General features: G+C 38.2%; 1 protein-coding gene and 1 long non-coding RNA gene across 11 annotated transcripts in view; one reads left to right on the top strand and one right to left on the bottom strand.

Annotated features, from left to right (window-relative positions):
* The window catches only part of PEAK1 (pseudopodium enriched atypical kinase 1), a 304,440-nt gene that overhangs the window by 254,015 nt on the left and 31,871 nt on the right, over window positions 1-18,554 (top strand). For 9 of the 10 annotated variants that reach the window (XM_060096958.1, XM_060096965.1, XM_060096962.1 and 6 more), the window contains one exon: window positions 10,798-10,991. In XM_060096958.1, coding sequence (XP_059952941.1) covers window positions 10,798-10,991 — 194 coding nt within the window. Of the gene's footprint in view, window positions 1-10,797; window positions 11,024-18,554 lie in introns of those variants that run through there. The other variant, XM_060096966.1, reaches the window with a different exon arrangement.
* The window catches only part of LOC132488600 (uncharacterized), a 46,076-nt gene continuing 44,734 nt past the window's right edge, over window positions 17,213-18,554 (bottom strand). The window contains exon 3 of the long non-coding RNA XR_009531778.1: window positions 17,213-17,955. This is a non-coding gene — a long non-coding RNA (uncharacterized LOC132488600). The remainder of the gene's footprint in view (window positions 17,956-18,554) is intronic.

Genomic DNA, 18,554 nt, shown 5'->3' with positions numbered 1-18,554 from the left:
TAATCCCTTTTTATCAGCTATTCACTCTGTTTGCTATGCTTCTTTCAGATCTTTGCATGGCTGGCTCCTTGTCATTCAGCTCTCGATTTAAATGTCACTCCCTCAGAAGGTTCTTCACTGGCTGCCCAATCATAAGAAACTCCCCCCACTCTCAGTCACTCCCCATCACATTGCATCATCTTTTTTAATTTTAGATTTATTCACATGTTTATCTTTTTTTTTTTAACTATTACATCTTTATTTCATTCTTCCCTTCTGGATTCAATTTACTTCTTCCCAAAGTATATACCCTTTTAGTAGTCTTTTCAGTAAACTGGTGGTAAATTCTTGATTATTGACTAAAATCGTATTTATTTCATAATTGGTAGGCAATATCTATTGCCAGTCACATACATGTCCTTAAAAATTTAGCTCAAGGGACTAAGACTCCATGTCTAACTAAGGGTTAAGACTCCATGCTTCCACTGCAGGGGGCACGGGTTCAATCCCTGGTCAGGAACTAAGATCCCGCATGCTGCACAGCACAGCCCATAAAAGAAAAAACAAAAAAAAATTTTAGCTCAAAAATTTTCTTTCTAGGGCTTCCCTAGTGGCCCAGGGAAGTATAAGTATAAGCCTTCTTATACCCTTCCGAGACAATTTTGATCTTCTTAGGGTCCTTAGAACTCAGCTATATTCCTAAATAATCCAGGAGTCAATCCTCGGAGTCCCTCTAATCCACTCCAAGGTTCAGGAGTATAGACCAGGAATTGGCAAACTGTGACCTGTGGGCCAAATCTGACCTTTCACCTGTTTCTATAAATGAAGTTTTATCGGAAAACAGCCACACTCATTTTTTTTTACATGTTATCTACAGCTGCTTTTGCACCGTAACAACAGGGTTGAATAGTTGCAACAGACACCATATGGCCTGTAAAGCCTAAAATATTTACTATCTGACCCTTCACAGAAAAGTTTGCTGACCCCTGGACTAAGTTATAATATCTGATTTATCTGTAGTCATCAGACATGCTAGTGGCCTGTAGCCATTCTGGTCAAACACTAGTCAGGTTTGCTACTCACTAAAATAACCAGAGTCAGAGTCTCTTTATATACATGTGTGTATACACACAGAGTATGGAAAAAGAAAGTCCAAATACTTCTTAGATTATGGTACAATGTGATGTCCTTCTCTCTGGAAAGTTCAGCTAGAATTTTTTTCTTTAATGTTTATGCTCCAGTTATATAACTTTTTTTTTTCTTGGTATGTACAATCTTTTTAAAAAAATTTTTAAGAACACTTTTTTTAATTGAAGTATAGTTGATTTACAATGTTATATTAGTTTCAGGTGTGCTCCAGTTATATCTTAATTTGCATTGTCTCTACTCTTTGCTAAGACAACCCGTCAAAGTCATCTTTTCAGATCAAACTGGGCTTGAAGATCAAATTCCTATTTCTCATAAGGAAAAAAATTGGAGACAGAAGCTGAAAGTAGCAGCTCGTTCTCCTGATCATATGTTCTTTGCTCTAAAGAAACTTCTGGACTATCAGCACATCTACATTTGCTGACATATTGTTCCTAAAGTTTAGATGAGTTCATAAAGTCCTCACTATTGAATTTTTAAATAATCCTCTTTTAGAGAAAACTGATAAATATCTCACTTTATTGTAATCACAAAATGATGCAGAATGGTTATGGGGTGGTCTTCAGATAGGTTTATGTTCCTTTCTCTTTGGGGAGGTGATTAAAAATTCAGAGAAGTAAACTGACTTGTTTAGAGTCTCATAATGAATGTATTACAAAGTGAAGAATCAAACTGAGAATTCCTCTACTTATTTGGTCCTTTTTGTTTCCTTGTTCACCTAATGAATCTGAAGTTAAATACCTGTATCTTATTATATAATTCATAATTTTCATTCACGTTCCTCAGTTGTCCCAGTATCTCTGACAGTGCATTCTTCCTATTATAGGAAATTGAGAAACAGAGAGGCTCATCGACAGTCCCAGGGCCACTCTGCAAGTAGGTGGCAGAGCCAGACTCTGACTTTAGAGATGTTTGGCCTGTTAGTAATTTTTGTTACACTCTTTTGGTGATTATTGAGTCTGTTGGTGTCTACCATGTCTTTTATAAAGGCAGCCTAAGTTCAAGAAGGCATGTCTGTGACCACTAAGGGCCACAGTGATGCATACTGATTCATTGACATGTCGAGCACTCTTAAAGTACTCAACATTGGCACAGTTGTTCACTCTCTTCGAAGCACTTTATGTGAAATTCCTAGTTAATACATACTCCTGTAAATGTTGCTACACCCATTTTATAGATGAATAATGGGAGACATGGACAGAGTAGCATTGGTGGCAGAGCTGGGATAAATTTGAGTTTCTAATTTCTAGGCCTTTATTCAAACCTCTAGGCCATAGTTTCAGTCAGTGATTATTTAATATAACTGCAGTAGAATATTGATTAGAGTCATCAGGTGATATTTAAAGGTTTAGCCCAGGACAAGCAGTATATCCTCATATGGTACCTCTATAATGGTGATTTGTTAATAGCGGGGAGAAAGGCTTGCCTGAAAAGAGCAAAGTGATGATAGCAGGGCACACTGATCCGCTCCCCACACCAACTCCTAGCTATCATGGAGTGAAACAGCCTCAAGAATCAGCTGTTGGCCTTTCTGTGCTGCTGGCGCATGGAGAAGCTCCACTCTGCATCAGGGAAGATGTCCTGTTCCTCTGACTTCCTAGTTGGGGAGAGGAAACCCCCCTTTGGATGCTCCACATTGGAACCTGTCCCTATTCCATTCTCCATTGTGATATAGGCAGAAATTTTGCTGGGAGGAATGTAGATACAGATCCTGGTGCTATTTTCTAGTGCCTTGCTGCCCAGATCCCACCTGATTTGATTTATTCAACACCCATTTACTGACTGCTTTCTGTGATCCTCAGTCCCTGCTGCCTTAGCTCAGGCTCCATAACAAAATACCACAGACAGGTGGCTTAAACAGCAGAAATTTATTTCTGTAGAAGGTACAGGTGCTGTGGTCTGTCTTGGAGCAGCTTTTTCAGTCATAGGGGCCTGCCTTTTGTGTTCACCTTTGTCCTCTGTTGATACAGAGAACTGAGATAGTACTGCATGTTGGAAGACTTATTGCTGGTGTCACAAATGCCATTTCCTATTTTCAGAGTGGTCTCCATCCAGCCAGGCCTTCTAATAAAAATCATAAATGTCATACTAGGCCATATCCTCATTTCCTAACATTTTGTAAGTTTGTATAATTGTATTCTAAGAATAAACCTCAGAAGGTAAGGATTGGTCCCAAAGCACTCCCTCCCTTTTTTAATAGCCCATTATGAATCTCTTATCTGTGACTACTTAAATTATTTTATTTCCCCTGTTCAGCCATATTGCTTCTGAGCAATGATGCTCCTTTACTTAAAATTTTCTTCCTCACTTCTTATACTTTACTCCTTTTATACTTAATTTCCCTCTTCTCTCTGCAGAGAGAGAGGCAGTAAAAAATAGTTTCTCAAATTGTGGCCCTAGGACCAACTGCATCAGAATCACCTGGGGTGTTTATATAAATGCAGATTCCTGGGTCATACCACAGAGCTGTAGAATCAATCCCTGGAGGTGAGGGCTGCAAATGTGCATCTTTAACAAGGTAATTCTTAGACATGTTAAAGTCTGATAACAATTGGCATAATATATTAGAACATAGGCTTTGAAGTCACTCAGACCTGGATTTGAATCCTGCTTTTACCACTTATTAGCTGTGTCATCTGGGACAAGTTACTTGAGCTCTGCTTCTTAGTTTCCTCATCTATAAACTGAGAGACAGAATAATGTATCTGTTTAGAGCACAGACTAGAGCTGAAGTGCTGGGTTTGAATCTCAGCTCCACCAGGTATTCGCTGTGTTACCTGAGGCAAATAACTTAACCACTCCGGGCTTAATATTTCTTCATTTTTAAAACAGAGATAATAACCTTGTATGACTTAAAAGAATTAATGTTAAGTGTTAAACAGGAGGGGAGGGGAAGGGATTATTACACCCCTAGGGTATATTTGGCAATGTCTGGAGACTATTTGGTTGTCACAACTGGGGAAGCAGAGAGTAATTCCAACACCTATTGGATAGAAGGTATGAGATGTTAGTGTGATTCTACTATGCACAGGACAGCCCTCCACGACAATTATCTGGTCCAAAATGTCAGTAGTTCCACTGTTGAGAGACATGGCTTAGAACAGGGACATAATAAGCACTGTGTAAGTTTTGGCTACTATTATTAATTGCTATTATGGGAATAACAACCTTTACTCAGAGTATTATTGTTAGGAGATATATATTTAAGCACACAGTACCTAGCAGTCAGCAGATGTGGAGGTAGTGGTGGTGATTATTATTAGGAAGCCAAACATCTATAAACACAGTTTTTCTATACCAGAGCAGTTCCCATGTAAAGAAATCCTTTTGCAATGTAAACAATGACTTTGTTTAGAATTTTTCAAAAGAATGCATCTGTAATCATTTATACCCCACATTTCAATAATAGCTTTTTTCTTTTCAAACCACTTTTACTTCTTCATCTTCATAATCAAGCATTTATTCTTGAATCTTTACAATGCACCAGGTTTACCTAATGGTATGAGTGTGGTGGAAAGAACATGGATGTTAGAGTTGCATAGTATCGAATTCAGACCCTGACTCTGTCACCTAAGTACACACAGAACCTTAGACAATTCATTTCACTTTTTTCAGTCTTGGTTTCCCCATCTGTAAAGTGAGAATAATCACCTTTACCTCTTGAGGTGGTTTTGTGAGTTAAACAGAATAGTGTGCAGCTTGTGCAGTGTAGAGTAGGAATAAGTTCTGAGCAGTGTTGGTTCCTGTTCCCTCCCTATATCCATTCCTTCAGCGAGCCTGCCATGTTCTGGAGAGTTTAGTATACATAATCATCTCGCTCCCCCGACTCAAAGGGCAAACGGGCAGTTGAGGGAGATAAGAGGACATTGGGGAAAGGTGCAGTGACTCACTTCTCCAGAGCTTCTGGGCATGCAGGAAAAGTCCAGGACCTGAAAATGACTGTTCCATATCATCCTTAGGTTAGTCCTGTTAGAGAGGCCTGTTGATATTTTCTTCTCATACCTTGCCTTTCCAGGAAATAAACATCAGTATCTGACCCCATTCTTTAGAAGTGAGCTAAGGCCAAATGGTGATGCTGAGAATCTCCTTCCACACCTCTGTTATTGAGAAAAGCAGCCCTATTTTATTGCTCTTTTCCAAGATTAATTTATCTTTTCTGTTAATTTGTACAGATGCCATTCTGAATTTTTATTTCATAGGATTTTAAAACTGTAATTTTTCTTAATATTATGAAGGTGACAGTGATTTACAGTGGCCTGTGTTTTTATCTACTTTGCTGTCTTGCAGTCTAGTGCCTTGAAGACACTTTTAATTTGCTAAAGAAAAAATTTGTTAAAGAAAAAAAACATATTTGTTAAAGAAAAAAAAAATTGAAACTGTGCAGTATCTGGAAATTCGAGTCTATTCAAGACCTTGCACATGGCTGCCAGTCTTCCCCATCCCAAGACCTGGCCACTTCATTCACACCAGGAAGAGCTACCTTTGTCTGACCAGACTATGTTAGACGTATTAGCAAGAACTCATCAGATCTCAGTTAAAGGTTAATCTCAGTCCAGGATAAGAAGTTTGAAGTTTTCAGTTAAAGACTACAGAAGGCTTAGTGGAAAATTGGAGACACTAAGATAGTGATCAATGGACACAACACTTTTCTACCTGAGAATGCCAGTAATTGGAAAATGTAGCGAAATCAAGTAGATGACCTGGAAACTAAGATAGGATTAAGAAATGTCATATTGGTGGGGGATCCTAGAGGTAGAGAGACAGAAGGAAATGGAGTTTTTCCCCCTTTCAGTAGATAAACAGTGTGGGATTTGATAACTTTGATCTTTCCTCCTCGTGTTGATTCACATCCCATTTCTGCAAAGGTCCATCATCCCCAGCAACTCCAGAAATAAGCAGCTTTGGAAACCAGTAATAAAACCATGAAATGCTGTTTCTGATTGCTTTGATCTGATCTTTAGGGGTAAAAGGGGGTTTTAAAAATCACGCATTTGCTTATTGGCTGACCTAGACACCTAAAGACAGATGCAGCTGCTGAAGAGAGCTGGCAAATGAGAATTTCGGATACCATTTGCCCCAAGAGGCAGATGGTCTCTATAGAAGGCTGATTTCATTTACTGTCCTTTCTGAAGCTGAATGAAGGTGGTTGAATTTGAAGAAAAAGTTGAACTTAAATCATGGAAATACTTGGATACATAAAGACCTTTAATCCTTTCTAATGTGGCATTTGATTTGCCTTTTTTAAAAGTATATTCAGACATTAACAGAATTTCTACCAAAATCTGTCTTGAATGAACTTGCCAGGGGAAAAAAAAAGAGGATTATTTCATTTGATGGTGTAATGATTAATCCTACCACCTGGGTAAGCCAAGTGAGCTTCCCGCAGGAGATGGCTTCTGCGGCTTTGAATTATGTATGAATATTGCAGACTGTTGAGATATAAACTTACCAAGGGATTCATTTGTATTACAGACAAATCTGTAACAATGTTACCATTTCCTTTGAATACCTTAAGTTCATCCTCCATGTTCAGAAAATGAGATGTGTCTTTGTGGAGATAGAGACGTGATTTTTTTGTGTCAGGTCAGACATTACCAAATCTCAATTAAAAACTGGTCATTAATGAAAAGTTGGTCAAAGAGTTTGAGGTAAAAAGAAATGTGTGTTATCTCCCATTCTGAAAGCAGAACAAATGCTGAGGGGCCAGGAAAAGAGCAGAAAAAGTCAGGGTTTGACCCAGCCTGATGATCAAGAACCTAGATGTCAATGCCGTAGTTATTACAGATATCCTACATTGCATTACAGAACTAGGGATTGTTTCAACATGAATTTAAATAGCAGGAATAGAAAAGCCATAATTTCCTCTCTGTGGACCATTTATCAGTTAACAGTTCTGTTTTATAATAATGAATATCAACTTGTAGTTATCCTGAAAAAAATCATTACCTTCATCATTATTTGCTACTTCAAGACATGTGCTAAGATATATTGTATTAGAAATCCTAGTAGATTTCTTGTAATTTCATTTTAAAGAATTTTTTTTTTTAACCATCTATCTCATGGACGAAATGGGGGAACTTTTCATTTTCTCATTATCTCCCTCCTGATGTTGTCATCTAGTTTGTACAGAAGATCAAAGTAATAGGGAAACAGAATCTGGGTTCTCTGATTCCTGTTTTGCTGTTTTCTCCATTACATCAAACATTTCGCAATGAAAGGTCAGTGGTGAACCACTTTGTTAGGAGATAAAGCCTGTATTTGGAAAGCGTCATATTACTATTTGGGAGGGCTTTCTGATTTTGTATCTAAATATGAAACATTAAAAAAGTCAATGGTCAAAAATTATATTCCCTTATAAAATTAATATGCCTAAGATAAATTTTACCTCCTTTTTTCTTCCTGGACAATTTGTCTGTTTATACGTAGTGACTGAATCACCTTCTCTGATGCTGTTCTTGATTCTTTTTCATTTTTAGTCACAGCATGTTACCACATCTAAGCTTGAACTCTCAAAACCTCTTCCTTTCCCCTTTCCTCTCCCTTGTACCATTTTAATCATACAAAGAGCTTTTCTTCCCTCAAGCATTGACATGACATATCATTGATGTATTTTTTTAAATTCTTCTTTTTAGACACTGCTGTCACTGTAAATGCAGGTTAAACATCTTAGTATCCATTTGCAAATCCATGTGATTTAACTTTCATCAACTCTTTTGCATAGTTCTTTATAGTTGACAATTGTTTTAACTGGTGATTTAATATACCAGTGCACTTATTTAAAATGTGCTTGTGAAAACTGACCTTTGTAGAGAATATAGGTTGTGCTGCCCTGGTCCTCAAAGAGTTAATAAAACTAGCTTTCACTTTGCTTAGTTTCCCAAAGGTAATTTGGCTCATTTCCCAGACCAAACCCCTCAGGTAAAGGTCAAGGTGCAGTGGGTTATATTAAGGTGCAGAATTCGAGCCTCTTATATCTTGCCCAACTTGTAGTCCTCCAGAACTCAGTGGGAGCTATGGTTCATCAGAGCTTCAGAACATGATTAACAGACTGAAGAAGGCCCTGTAGAATTTCCTTTAATGGGGAATTGTATGAGTGAGTACAGTGGGTGAGTCTTTAATATTTCTTGCTTTTTAGCATCCATATTTTGTTTTGAGAACCCCTTAAGAGTACAGAGCTATGTTTCATGTATGTGGGAACAGGCCCAGGGAATTCCTCACTGGTTAATAGCAGCAACTCTTTCTTGTAGTTTTTACAATAGGCTTAATATAAATAGCCCATTTCCTGGGAGGAAAACAGACAAGCGAGGGTGGAGTCATGGTTTCTGAACCCACCTTCACCAGTCATTTTTGACAAATGGAAAAGAGAGCTTCCTTTTAGTAATAACGATGAGATTGGGGGAAGTAAGAGAAAAGGCAAGAGCAAGGCTGCAGAGATTAGGAGCCTAAAAACACCTTTTTAGAAATCTCTCAAGTTGACTCGAGAATAAGAAGAGAGCGTCTGGAGGTTTAATGTTTTTCCTGTCAAAGGGGGATGATGTTTTTTAATCATTTTATATTTATTGCTTTGAAATTTTAAATGGCTTATATTAACTTTTGCCCAGCAAAGATCATTTTCCCTCTCCTGAAGCATGTTGATAACTTCTCAGTGACACTAAGTGGCATCTGAGAGTGTCTCAGAAGTGTCACTTTGCTTTTCTTTTCTAACGCGTAGAAGTAGAGCCCCTTGTTACCTTGAATTTATGATGTTCCATATTATGAAAAACGAGCTTTGTTTTGGGTTGATAACCTAAGGCAGCCCATTAAGAAGAGGCAGCATGCTCTACCATGTGAGGCCTCCTTTACATAAACCACCCTGTTGACTGCTAGTGAACTGATCCCTTCCCACCTCACCCTATCCCCAAGAGCCAGATTCCATAATGGTACCTCTCACTCATTGCTTACTCTCAGTATAGAGAGACCTCTGGCTCTGCCAGCTTTGAAAGAATATTTTTCAAGTTGTATATCCAGCAGACTTCAAGGCTTATTTTTCTGTTCCGGCACATGCATAATTTCCATAATGAAAAATTGATAAGAAAGTACTCCTCCTTCAGATCTACTCCCTCAAATCCACAGGTGATGTACGTTCTGATGACACATGATCAAACAAAGTACCTCTTTTAAAGAAACTTGTAAATGTCACCATGACTCACTGTCATTTGAAAATCCAGAAATAACATGTCACAGTATATAAGATGTTTCCTTTCATTCTTTCTCTTTGCCCATTAAACAAAACAAAACAAAAACAGGAAGAAGAGCTAGCTGGTGAGTGTGTGACAGTCTAGGAATACTTTTAGTAGACCCAGAAACCATTAAAGGTGCCTGATTTTGAATTTGTTTCATTGAACCAGCCCAATGAGATTTTCTAACTAGGCCGGTTTTCTCCACCAACATTTAATAGTCATTCCACCCCCTTGTACTCTATAGCAACAGAATTGGAAGTTCAGGCAGAGTGGGATGTGGGGAAGACTGGAAGAGATAGCTATAAGCAAATGAGCAGGCAGCAGTGAAACAAGATCGGGAAACACAAAGCACTATGGAAGACCATCCTCTGGTATGTGGCCAATGGGATGCTTCAGATTCATTTTAATAGATGAGATTAACTAGAGGTCAGAACTTTCTTTTCCATTTGCCTTGCCTGCTGCATGCATACAGGCAAAGGTTGATGCTTCACTGTGCTCCTAGCAACAAGACTTCCAGGCCTCAGTTTACCTAAAATAATTGCTTTACTTCCTTTTTCAAATCTCAACTTTACTCCTGATCCTTTACTAAATAGTTTTGTAAATACTTTAGTGTGTAGTAAATACTATATACTAAATAAAGTAAATACTGTAAAGTATTTCATATTTATCATAGTATTATAGCACAGTTCACCCTTTTTATTTGCGAGTTCCACATCTGCAGATTCAACCAACCATGGATTAAAAATATTATGGGAAAAAAAATTCCAGAAAGTTCCAAAAAGCAAAAATTGAATTCGCAGTGCACCGGCAACTGCTTACATAGCATTAACATTGTATTTACAGCTATTTCCATAGCATTTACATTGTATTGGGTATTATAAGTAATATAGAGATGATTTAAAGTATATGGGAGGATGTGTGTAGGTTATATGCAAATGCTACAGCCATTTTATATAAGGGACTTGAGCATCTGTGGATCTTGGTATCCTGTGGGTGGTCCTAGAACCGGCACCCTTCAGATACCAAGGGATGACTGTACTATAGTATGGTAAATATAGTAAATATGCTAAATACTTTCTTAAATACTTTAGTGTATTAGTCTTTAACTAGTTAAGCATTCAGTTCCCTCTACCCCTACTACCTAAAAAAAAAGTTCCACTCCTTACCTGTTATTCTCAAACTTCCCTCTGAGCCTACTATAGCTCCTGTACCAAACTGAATTCTCAATATGTATGAATCAAGTATGTATCAAGTATCCCAATATATATATGATAGAAGTATCCACCTGCATGAAAGACTGCCTTATATTCAGACAAGTATGTTGGGGTTTATGACCCATTGCTGTGACTACAGGGCCAGTTATTTACATTTATGGCAATATGTGCCTTCCATAAATCTAAATTTTAGCAAAATCCTTTGAATGCCAGTGTGATGGTGGTCTGATTTGTTTCAGTCATGTGACCCATGAAGTGACAGAGGATTTTTCTCCTCGGGATCCAAGCACTGTTGTTGTGAAGCAAGATGGTGGGGGCTGTACTTCAGTCACACCGGCATTGCCACTGCCTGAACTGGAAAGGGAAGAGGAAAAGGGAGACATTTCAGGTCCTATGGACCCGAATCCCTGTAGTGCGACATACAGCAACTTAGGTAAGTGCAAATGTCACGTAAAGAGTATTTAAAGTTTGTCTTTTTATGTACCAGCCTAATGCTTATTTCCCTGGAAAGATGGTTTTTATTGTTCCATGGGGCAAAAGTTGGAAATTGGAGTTATAAATTTTAACTCACATCAGAAAAAGTCCTGTATTTAATTTGTACTAGGCATATATTAAACACCTGTTACCATGAGTCCTGTGCCATGTGCTAGGATTCTGACATAGTCCCTGCCTTGAGAGACTCACCAGGAGGGAAAGAGATGAACTAGTTAATGATTTCAGTATAATATGATGAGTGCAGTGATAGAGAATACACATGGAATTTTTTTGTTTTGTTTTTTTGGCCGTGCCATGCAGCTAGCGGGATCCTAGTTCCCCGACCAGGGATTGAACCTGGGCCTGCAGCAGTGAAAGCGCAGAGTCTCACAATGGACTGCCAGGGAATTCCCCACACAGAATATTTTTATATTACACAGGGAAGGGTGTCAAAAGATGCCTTCCAGGGGACTTCCCTGGCAGTCCAGTGGTTAAGACTCCACACTGCCACTGCAGAGGGCGTGGGTTCGATCCCTGGTCAGGGAACTAAGATCCCACATGCTGCACGATGCAGCCACACACAAAAAAAATTAATTAATTAAATAAAATTAAAATTTTTTAAAAAAGAAAGAAAGATGCCTTCCTGGAGATAATTTCTGAACTTGTTTAGCTGGTTGACAGAGGGAAAGAAGTGTAACAACATGAGCAAAGAAGAGGCAACACATGAGCAAAAAGTATGGAGATGCGAAATGGCTTGATACGTGTGGATAACACAGCCATTTAGTGTTACTGAGGTGTGCCCTGGAGAGTTAGACAAGATCATGCATTTCATGCTGAAACCTTAGATTTTTTTTGCTGTTTGTGGTAGTGAACCACTAAAGGGCAAAGGGTTTTAAGCAGAGGAATGATATGATTAGATTTGTGTTTTAGGGACTTCCCTGGAAGTCCAGTGGTTAAGACTTCACCTTCCAGGACCTCCCTGATGGCACAGTGGTTAAAAATCCACCTGCCAATGCAGGGGACATGGGTTCAAGCCCTGGTCCGGGAAGATCCCACCTGCCGCAGAACAACTAAGCTGGTGCGCCACAGCTACTGAGCCTGAGCTCTAGAGTCCACGAGCCACAACTACCGAAGCCTGCATGCCTAGAGCCCGTGCTCCTCAACAAGAGAAGCCACCTCAATGAGAAGCCCACGCACCACAACTACGAGTAGCCCCCGCTCACTGCAAGTAGAGAAAGCCCACGAGCAGCAACCAAGACCCAATGCAGCCATAAACAAATAAATAAATTTATTTTTTAAAAAAAAAGACTTCACCTTCCAATGCAGGGGGTGTGGGTTCGATCCCGGTCAGGGAGCTAAGATCCCACATGCCTCGTGACCAAAAATCCAAAACATAAAACAGAAGCAATATTGTAATAAATTCGATATGGTCCACATCAAAAAAAAGAAAATCTAAAAAAAGATTTGTGTTTTAGAATGTCCACTGCAGGCTGCCATGTGAGGATGAATTAGAGGCAAATTATTTGGTAACAGGAAATCTGGTAGTTAGATACTATTGCAGAACCACATAAAGGGATGAGAAAGAAAGGCCTCAACTAAGATAGTGGGGAAGGGGAACAGTGAACAGATTTAAGAGAGATTTGTGAGGTAAAATACCTCAGTGGTTAATTGGATATGAATGATGTAAAGAATCTATGATAATAGGGAGGGTGGGGGGAGGGAGACGCAAGAGGGAAGAGATATGGGAACATATGTATATGTATAACTGATTCACTTTGTTATAAAGCAGAAACTAACACACCATTGTAAAGCAATTATACTCCAATAAAGATGTTAAAAAAAAAAACAACAAAAAAAAGAATCTATAATATATCCCAGATTTCTGGCTTGGAGTTAGCAGATTTGAGGAGGGAAGATCCCAGTTATTGGAGGTGTTTAGGCAGAGCCTGAGGGATCATCTCTCAGAGATGCTGTGAAGGCGAATCCTGCACTACACAGAGGGTTGAACTAAATTATCGCTAATGTACTTATCAATGCAAAGATTATTCAATTTTGAAATCATCTTCACTCTTCTTCCTTGACTGCCCAGTGACTTCTGATCTCTCTCTCCCTCGAGTGTCACCAAGTTTCCTTCTGAAAAGCAAAGCTTGGGGCTGGACAAGGATTTCTTAGTGCTCTTCTCCCATGAAGTCAAGAGAGAGATGAGTAACATGAGCTGCACTGCCACATGCGTAGCACGAGTAAGATTCTTATGGACCACTGACCAATTCTCACATCTGTCTGGAAACCAGTGGCATATAATATCAAAGCATTCTTCTACCTAGTGTCTCACCTCCTTTCTTTGTCTTTTTCCTCTGTCAGGTTATTGTAAGGATAAATCATTCTAAGATCAGCTAGTGTACTTGGAAATAAGGGCATCCTTAAGAGGACCAAAAGGTTAGGTAAAACTATTGGAGAAATGCTCTACTATGTCCTTTTGGGAAACTCAATCATAACAACCCACATACAGTTGAAAATACATTCCATAAGGAGAAGACTTCCATTCTAAGTTCCTGAAGCCTTCTGTGGTTTGTGGGTAGGGGAAAGTAAACTCTTGCAGTTTACCCAAGCAACCATCTTGGATACCATTTTCCAGTTGGAATAGATTTTATAGTCAAGTGGTTTATTGAACTTTTTCCATTCTTTTACATTTTATGAGACATATTATGAGATGAAAATTTTATTTTTTTATTTAGTATATGTCCTCAGATAGCAAACATATCAGGAATTATATTTTAGACATTCTTACTGCACTGAAATTTCTTTCATGACATCCTCAGTAAAATATATACAAATTTTTACTGATTGTATGTTATCTTATGGCATCTTTTCTTTAAAAATATCCATTTGCCCACATCAGTTAAAGTTAACTATTTTATCTTATTATCGTCTCAGTTATGTAGATTGTTAGAAAAAAATAGAGCATTGCTTTCATGAATACGCCTAGTGCCTTACATATATTAACTCATTTAATCCTCACAACAACCTTAGGAATTATTATCCCCATTTTTCAGATGAGGAAAGTACATCAGAGTGCCGTGCCCAGAGTCACAGAAACTGTAAGAACTGAACCAAGATTGGAACCCAGTTGGTCTATATTACTAGACTATAATGATGGCAACCACGAAATTCTTAGAAGATACTGAAGGGCTGCAGCTGTCTCCCCTTTTTTTTTAAAGTCATCTACTTTGAGACACAAAATTTAAGACTTTTTTTTAAAAGATTATGATTTCTTAGAGTATAAAAATACCAAGTTACAGATGCCCCATCAGAAAAATAGCTTTCTTTCTACCTATTGCTTTACTTTTAAAAGTATGTGATACTCATAAAATGTTGCCTAACTTTCCTTAAGTGCTTAAGTGGTGATAACTTGACTCCATAGGATATGATACGTGGTTAGTTGCTCCTTTGGAACGGTTTTACTATGTGAGTAAAATAATAACTGAGTAATAGATAGGGTTGGCTCCATCAGTTCTACAAACTGATAGGTGTTTCTTTTGTTTGTTTTAATTTTTTGTTTTGTTGTTGTTATTTTTCCTAATGGAACAAGTATTCCAGGTGGCATTTGGAACTTACCTTTTTTAATATTTTCAATAAATCTTTTGCATGAAGTTTTAAACTATCCCTTGGAGTAATTTCTTATAATTTAATGCTCTGGTAGCTTTGAAAAAAAAATTGTGTTTTAAGACCAAAAGGAAACAAAACCTAATATAATAGCTTCAGATCCTTTTAAATATTCTAGAACCATTCCACAAACATATGTTACATATTTCTTTTTCATTTTCTTTCCTAATTTCTTCTTCTTTTTAAAAAAAAATGAGTCAGAGGATGGATGGACTGATGGAAGAAACTGAAGGAGGGAAGTTAAGGATTACCATAATTTTTGCTGTGGAATTTATTTCTGAAAATTGCATCGTGAAGTGGGCTTAGGAAGCAGTGTTATATAGTAGGAAAAAAACGTAGGTTTGGGAGATCAGACAGGTTTAGGTTTATATGACAGCTGTATCACTGCCCACCTGCATGATTGTGGGTCAGTTATTTACCATCTCTGAGCTTCAGTTTCCTCATCTGACATGAGGGAATAGTAGCATCTGCTTTGTAGGGCTGATGGCAAAAGAAGTACTTGATAAATAGAGGTGCTTAATCATTGAAGTTCCTTTATTTCTACACCAAAATATACTGTTGCTTTCTTTTTTCAATATGTTTGATGTGCTAGCCAGAAAATGTAGCATAAAGCAGAAATAATTTTAAATGTTTATTAGAAATGTTGAATAAGCAGAGCAACAAAATCCAAAAAGTTGTGGGCTGCCTATACAACTGATGACTGAGAGAGTGAAACACGATAGAGGAGACAGGACACCAAGGTGGCCAACAGGGACCAGAGGAGAGATAACAAATAACAGCGAAGTACTGCGACAGACCCAGTCCCCCAAAGTCTGCTAGTTATAGCAAAACAAAGGGACATGGTTTGCATTTGCTTTGTAGTTCCCACATTTCTTAGATAGTTCTGAAAACTAATTAGTCAAAAAAAAAAAAAAAAAAACTGGATTGGAATGGGCCTTGATTGCCGTACGTCAGAATCTCCCGTTAGACCTCTACCTTTGAGACAGCTTCCTTTCTCTGCTATGGTATAACAAGAGCTGTTGTGATTCAACCATTCCCACAAAAAGCTACTGACTTATGCGAACCATCCATTTTTTTTTCACCTTAGAGATCCCTCTCCAGGGTTAATTCAGCTGCCTTTTTTCTTGTCCTTAACATAAATAAAGCAAACTTTATTTTGTTTATAACAATTAATTATAGATTTTAGAGCTACAGTATACAGTATGGTAGCCACTAGCCACATCTGGCTATTTAAATTTAAATTCATTAAAATGTAAATAAAAATTCAGTTCTTCAGTCTCACTAGCAACATTTCAAGTGCTCAATAGCCACACGTGGCTAATAGCTACTGTACTCAACATGCAGATACAGAACATTTCTGTCATCACAGAAAGTTCTGTTGGACAACACTGCTTTAAAGAATTGGTTATTTGGGGGATTTGTATTGTCTTCTGTGGGCACAAAAATCGTTATTGGTTTTTATGTGCTTGACAACTGCTTAGGAAGGTTGCCCCTTATAGAGTGATGGTTTTCCTCTGGGTGATGGTGATATGTGATCACTGAACAAACTCTGATCTATAACACTTTAATACACCCGAAACTGAATTTAGCAGGGTACCTGCCACCAAAATGATTTCCTAAAGAAGTGATAGAAAGTTTTTTTCATCAGACCTTCAACATTTCCCCACGTTTCTTATGTCTGTCTCAAAATGTCTAGAAGAAATATCGCTAGATTTTTGTGTGGCACACCTGACAACTTTATCAGCCTGCTGAAATCAGGATCTTGTAATGACTTCTACTCTGTTGGAAATTAGTTGGTGACTTTAGCTCTCCTTCACTCACTTTTTAACCGAGTACTCTAGACGTTACTTTTTAGAAAGATCTATCTAGTCTCCCTTTACTGGACAGAATTTTGGCTTGTTCCTCTTTCTTTGTGCCTACAACCTAGCACGTTATCTAAAACACAGAGAAGGTGCTGAAAACATGTTTGGATGAATATGCCAAAAATGACTTAGCATTTGACTATGTAAGTTTCGGGTTAGGGAAACGGAGCTCTCCTGAGGAAAGTTCATACAGGAAAATTTCAAGTCCTAGTTTGTGTGTTCCATTTATCAGCTGGCTTTTTTTTTCTAAAATGAGACTTAATCAGGGGTTTCCTAATTAAGGAATTATGTAAGCCATACGTCAGTTTCCTTTCCACGTGAAACTGTCCACATTTCTCATCTTACTTACCTAGAGCATCTCCTTAAGTCTGCACTGTTCAAACACTGAAAGAAAACACCTGAAAGTCTTCTATCTCCAGAACTTCCTTTGACAATGTATTGACCATCGGTGTTAAATTTTAAAGAATAGATAAACTTAAAGGAATGTCATTACATTGCCAGCCTTGATGGTAGTAATTATGGAGTAATGTCATCATAAATGGCAGCTTTAAAAAAAATCATTCTGAAGAGTATATTACCATTCATTCATTTACTCAACAAATAATTATTGAGGAATAACAATTGTATGGACCAGACATTATGCCACACAATGCAAAGTTAACTGTTTGAACCAAAGATGAAAGAATTGCACATTTTTAGATTATCTGGATGTTTAACAAAAAAGTGAGAGTGACAGCTCTGAACATTTGTTTGTGCATTTGTTGTACTTCCTAAAAATGTAATTATCTCTATTTAAAAAGAAACTATAGACTGTGTTCCTATCTTTTAAGTTAGCTGCATTCACATTTAAAAATAGTTTCCCATGCACTGGAATTTGTTGGCAGAGTGCAATATTCAAATTACATAGATAACTTACCCCCAAATAAATAATCTCTGTTCTTGAAGAGGTTCTCATTAATGAGATCTTTAAAAATTGAGTCTGTCAGCTGCTACACCACTGACATTCTTTAAAGTGGTCCGTGTATCTCTTTATTTGAGGCTAAGCCTGAACCTGAAGTGGTCTTAAAGCTTTGTTTTATCATTTGGCATGATCTTGATGTCCCCTGTGGTTTGCCAGTTGGTGCTTACATTTAACTGTGGTGGGACCTAGCACAGTAGTAATGCCCAGATAGATTAGGACCCTTCCTCCTAAGTTGCTGATGCCCATTGCCAGGGGATGATACAGTGAGTGCTGGGGGCAGCCAAGGAGAGGCCTACTTATTTGACAAGGCTGGTGCACAGTGTGCTGTGTGGCATCTATATTTATAAACTCCAGTGCATCTTTCCCAGTTTGGTGATGATCATATCTTCTGTTGTCCTCTCCCTTCCCATTCTCATCTGTGTTACTTGTCATGAGCCCTGGGGAAAGATTAAGGATGAATATTGAAATTACAATTTAAATAGAAAAATATATTCCATTTATTTTGGCTTTAACACTTTCATTTGTTGAGTGCCAGCTACCTCCTGGGAACCAGGCTAGGCACTGGGAATACTGGTGCTATCTTCAAGGACTTCTGCTCTTTGGGAAAGACAGCCATGGGGGCTGGACTCTTAGGAGCTCATGTGATAGTTGCTGTGATGCAGGTATTTAAAGGTTCAATAAAAGCCCCTGCCTGGAGGAGTCCTGGAGAGGGTCACTAAGTTTTCAAGTTTGAAAGAAGAGTAGTTGTTTGCCAGATTGACAAGCAAGGGAGAACATTCCAGGTAGAGGGAAGAGTATGTACAAAGGCCTGAAGCTTGATAGAAAAATGAATGTTCAGTTAACTCCCAGTAATTAATTAAAGGTAGCTTAAGTGCAGAGTGAAAGAGGCAGAGTTGGCAAAATGGGGCAGAGTGGAAAAGCAAGGCCAGATCATAAATGGTATGTATGTATCACAATGAGTGTATCTTACCTGTAGGAAATGGAGAGCCACGGAAGAATTTTGGATAGAGCGACATGATCAGGATTTTTTTAAGGT

Source organism: Mesoplodon densirostris, chromosome 4 (genome assembly GCF_025265405.1).
Source record: "Mesoplodon densirostris isolate mMesDen1 chromosome 4, mMesDen1 primary haplotype, whole genome shotgun sequence".
Lineage (NCBI taxonomy): Eukaryota > Metazoa > Chordata > Mammalia > Artiodactyla > Ziphiidae > Mesoplodon > Mesoplodon densirostris.
Note: the sequence above shows the minus strand (reverse complement) of the source record. Positions and strands in the feature narration are given on the sequence as shown.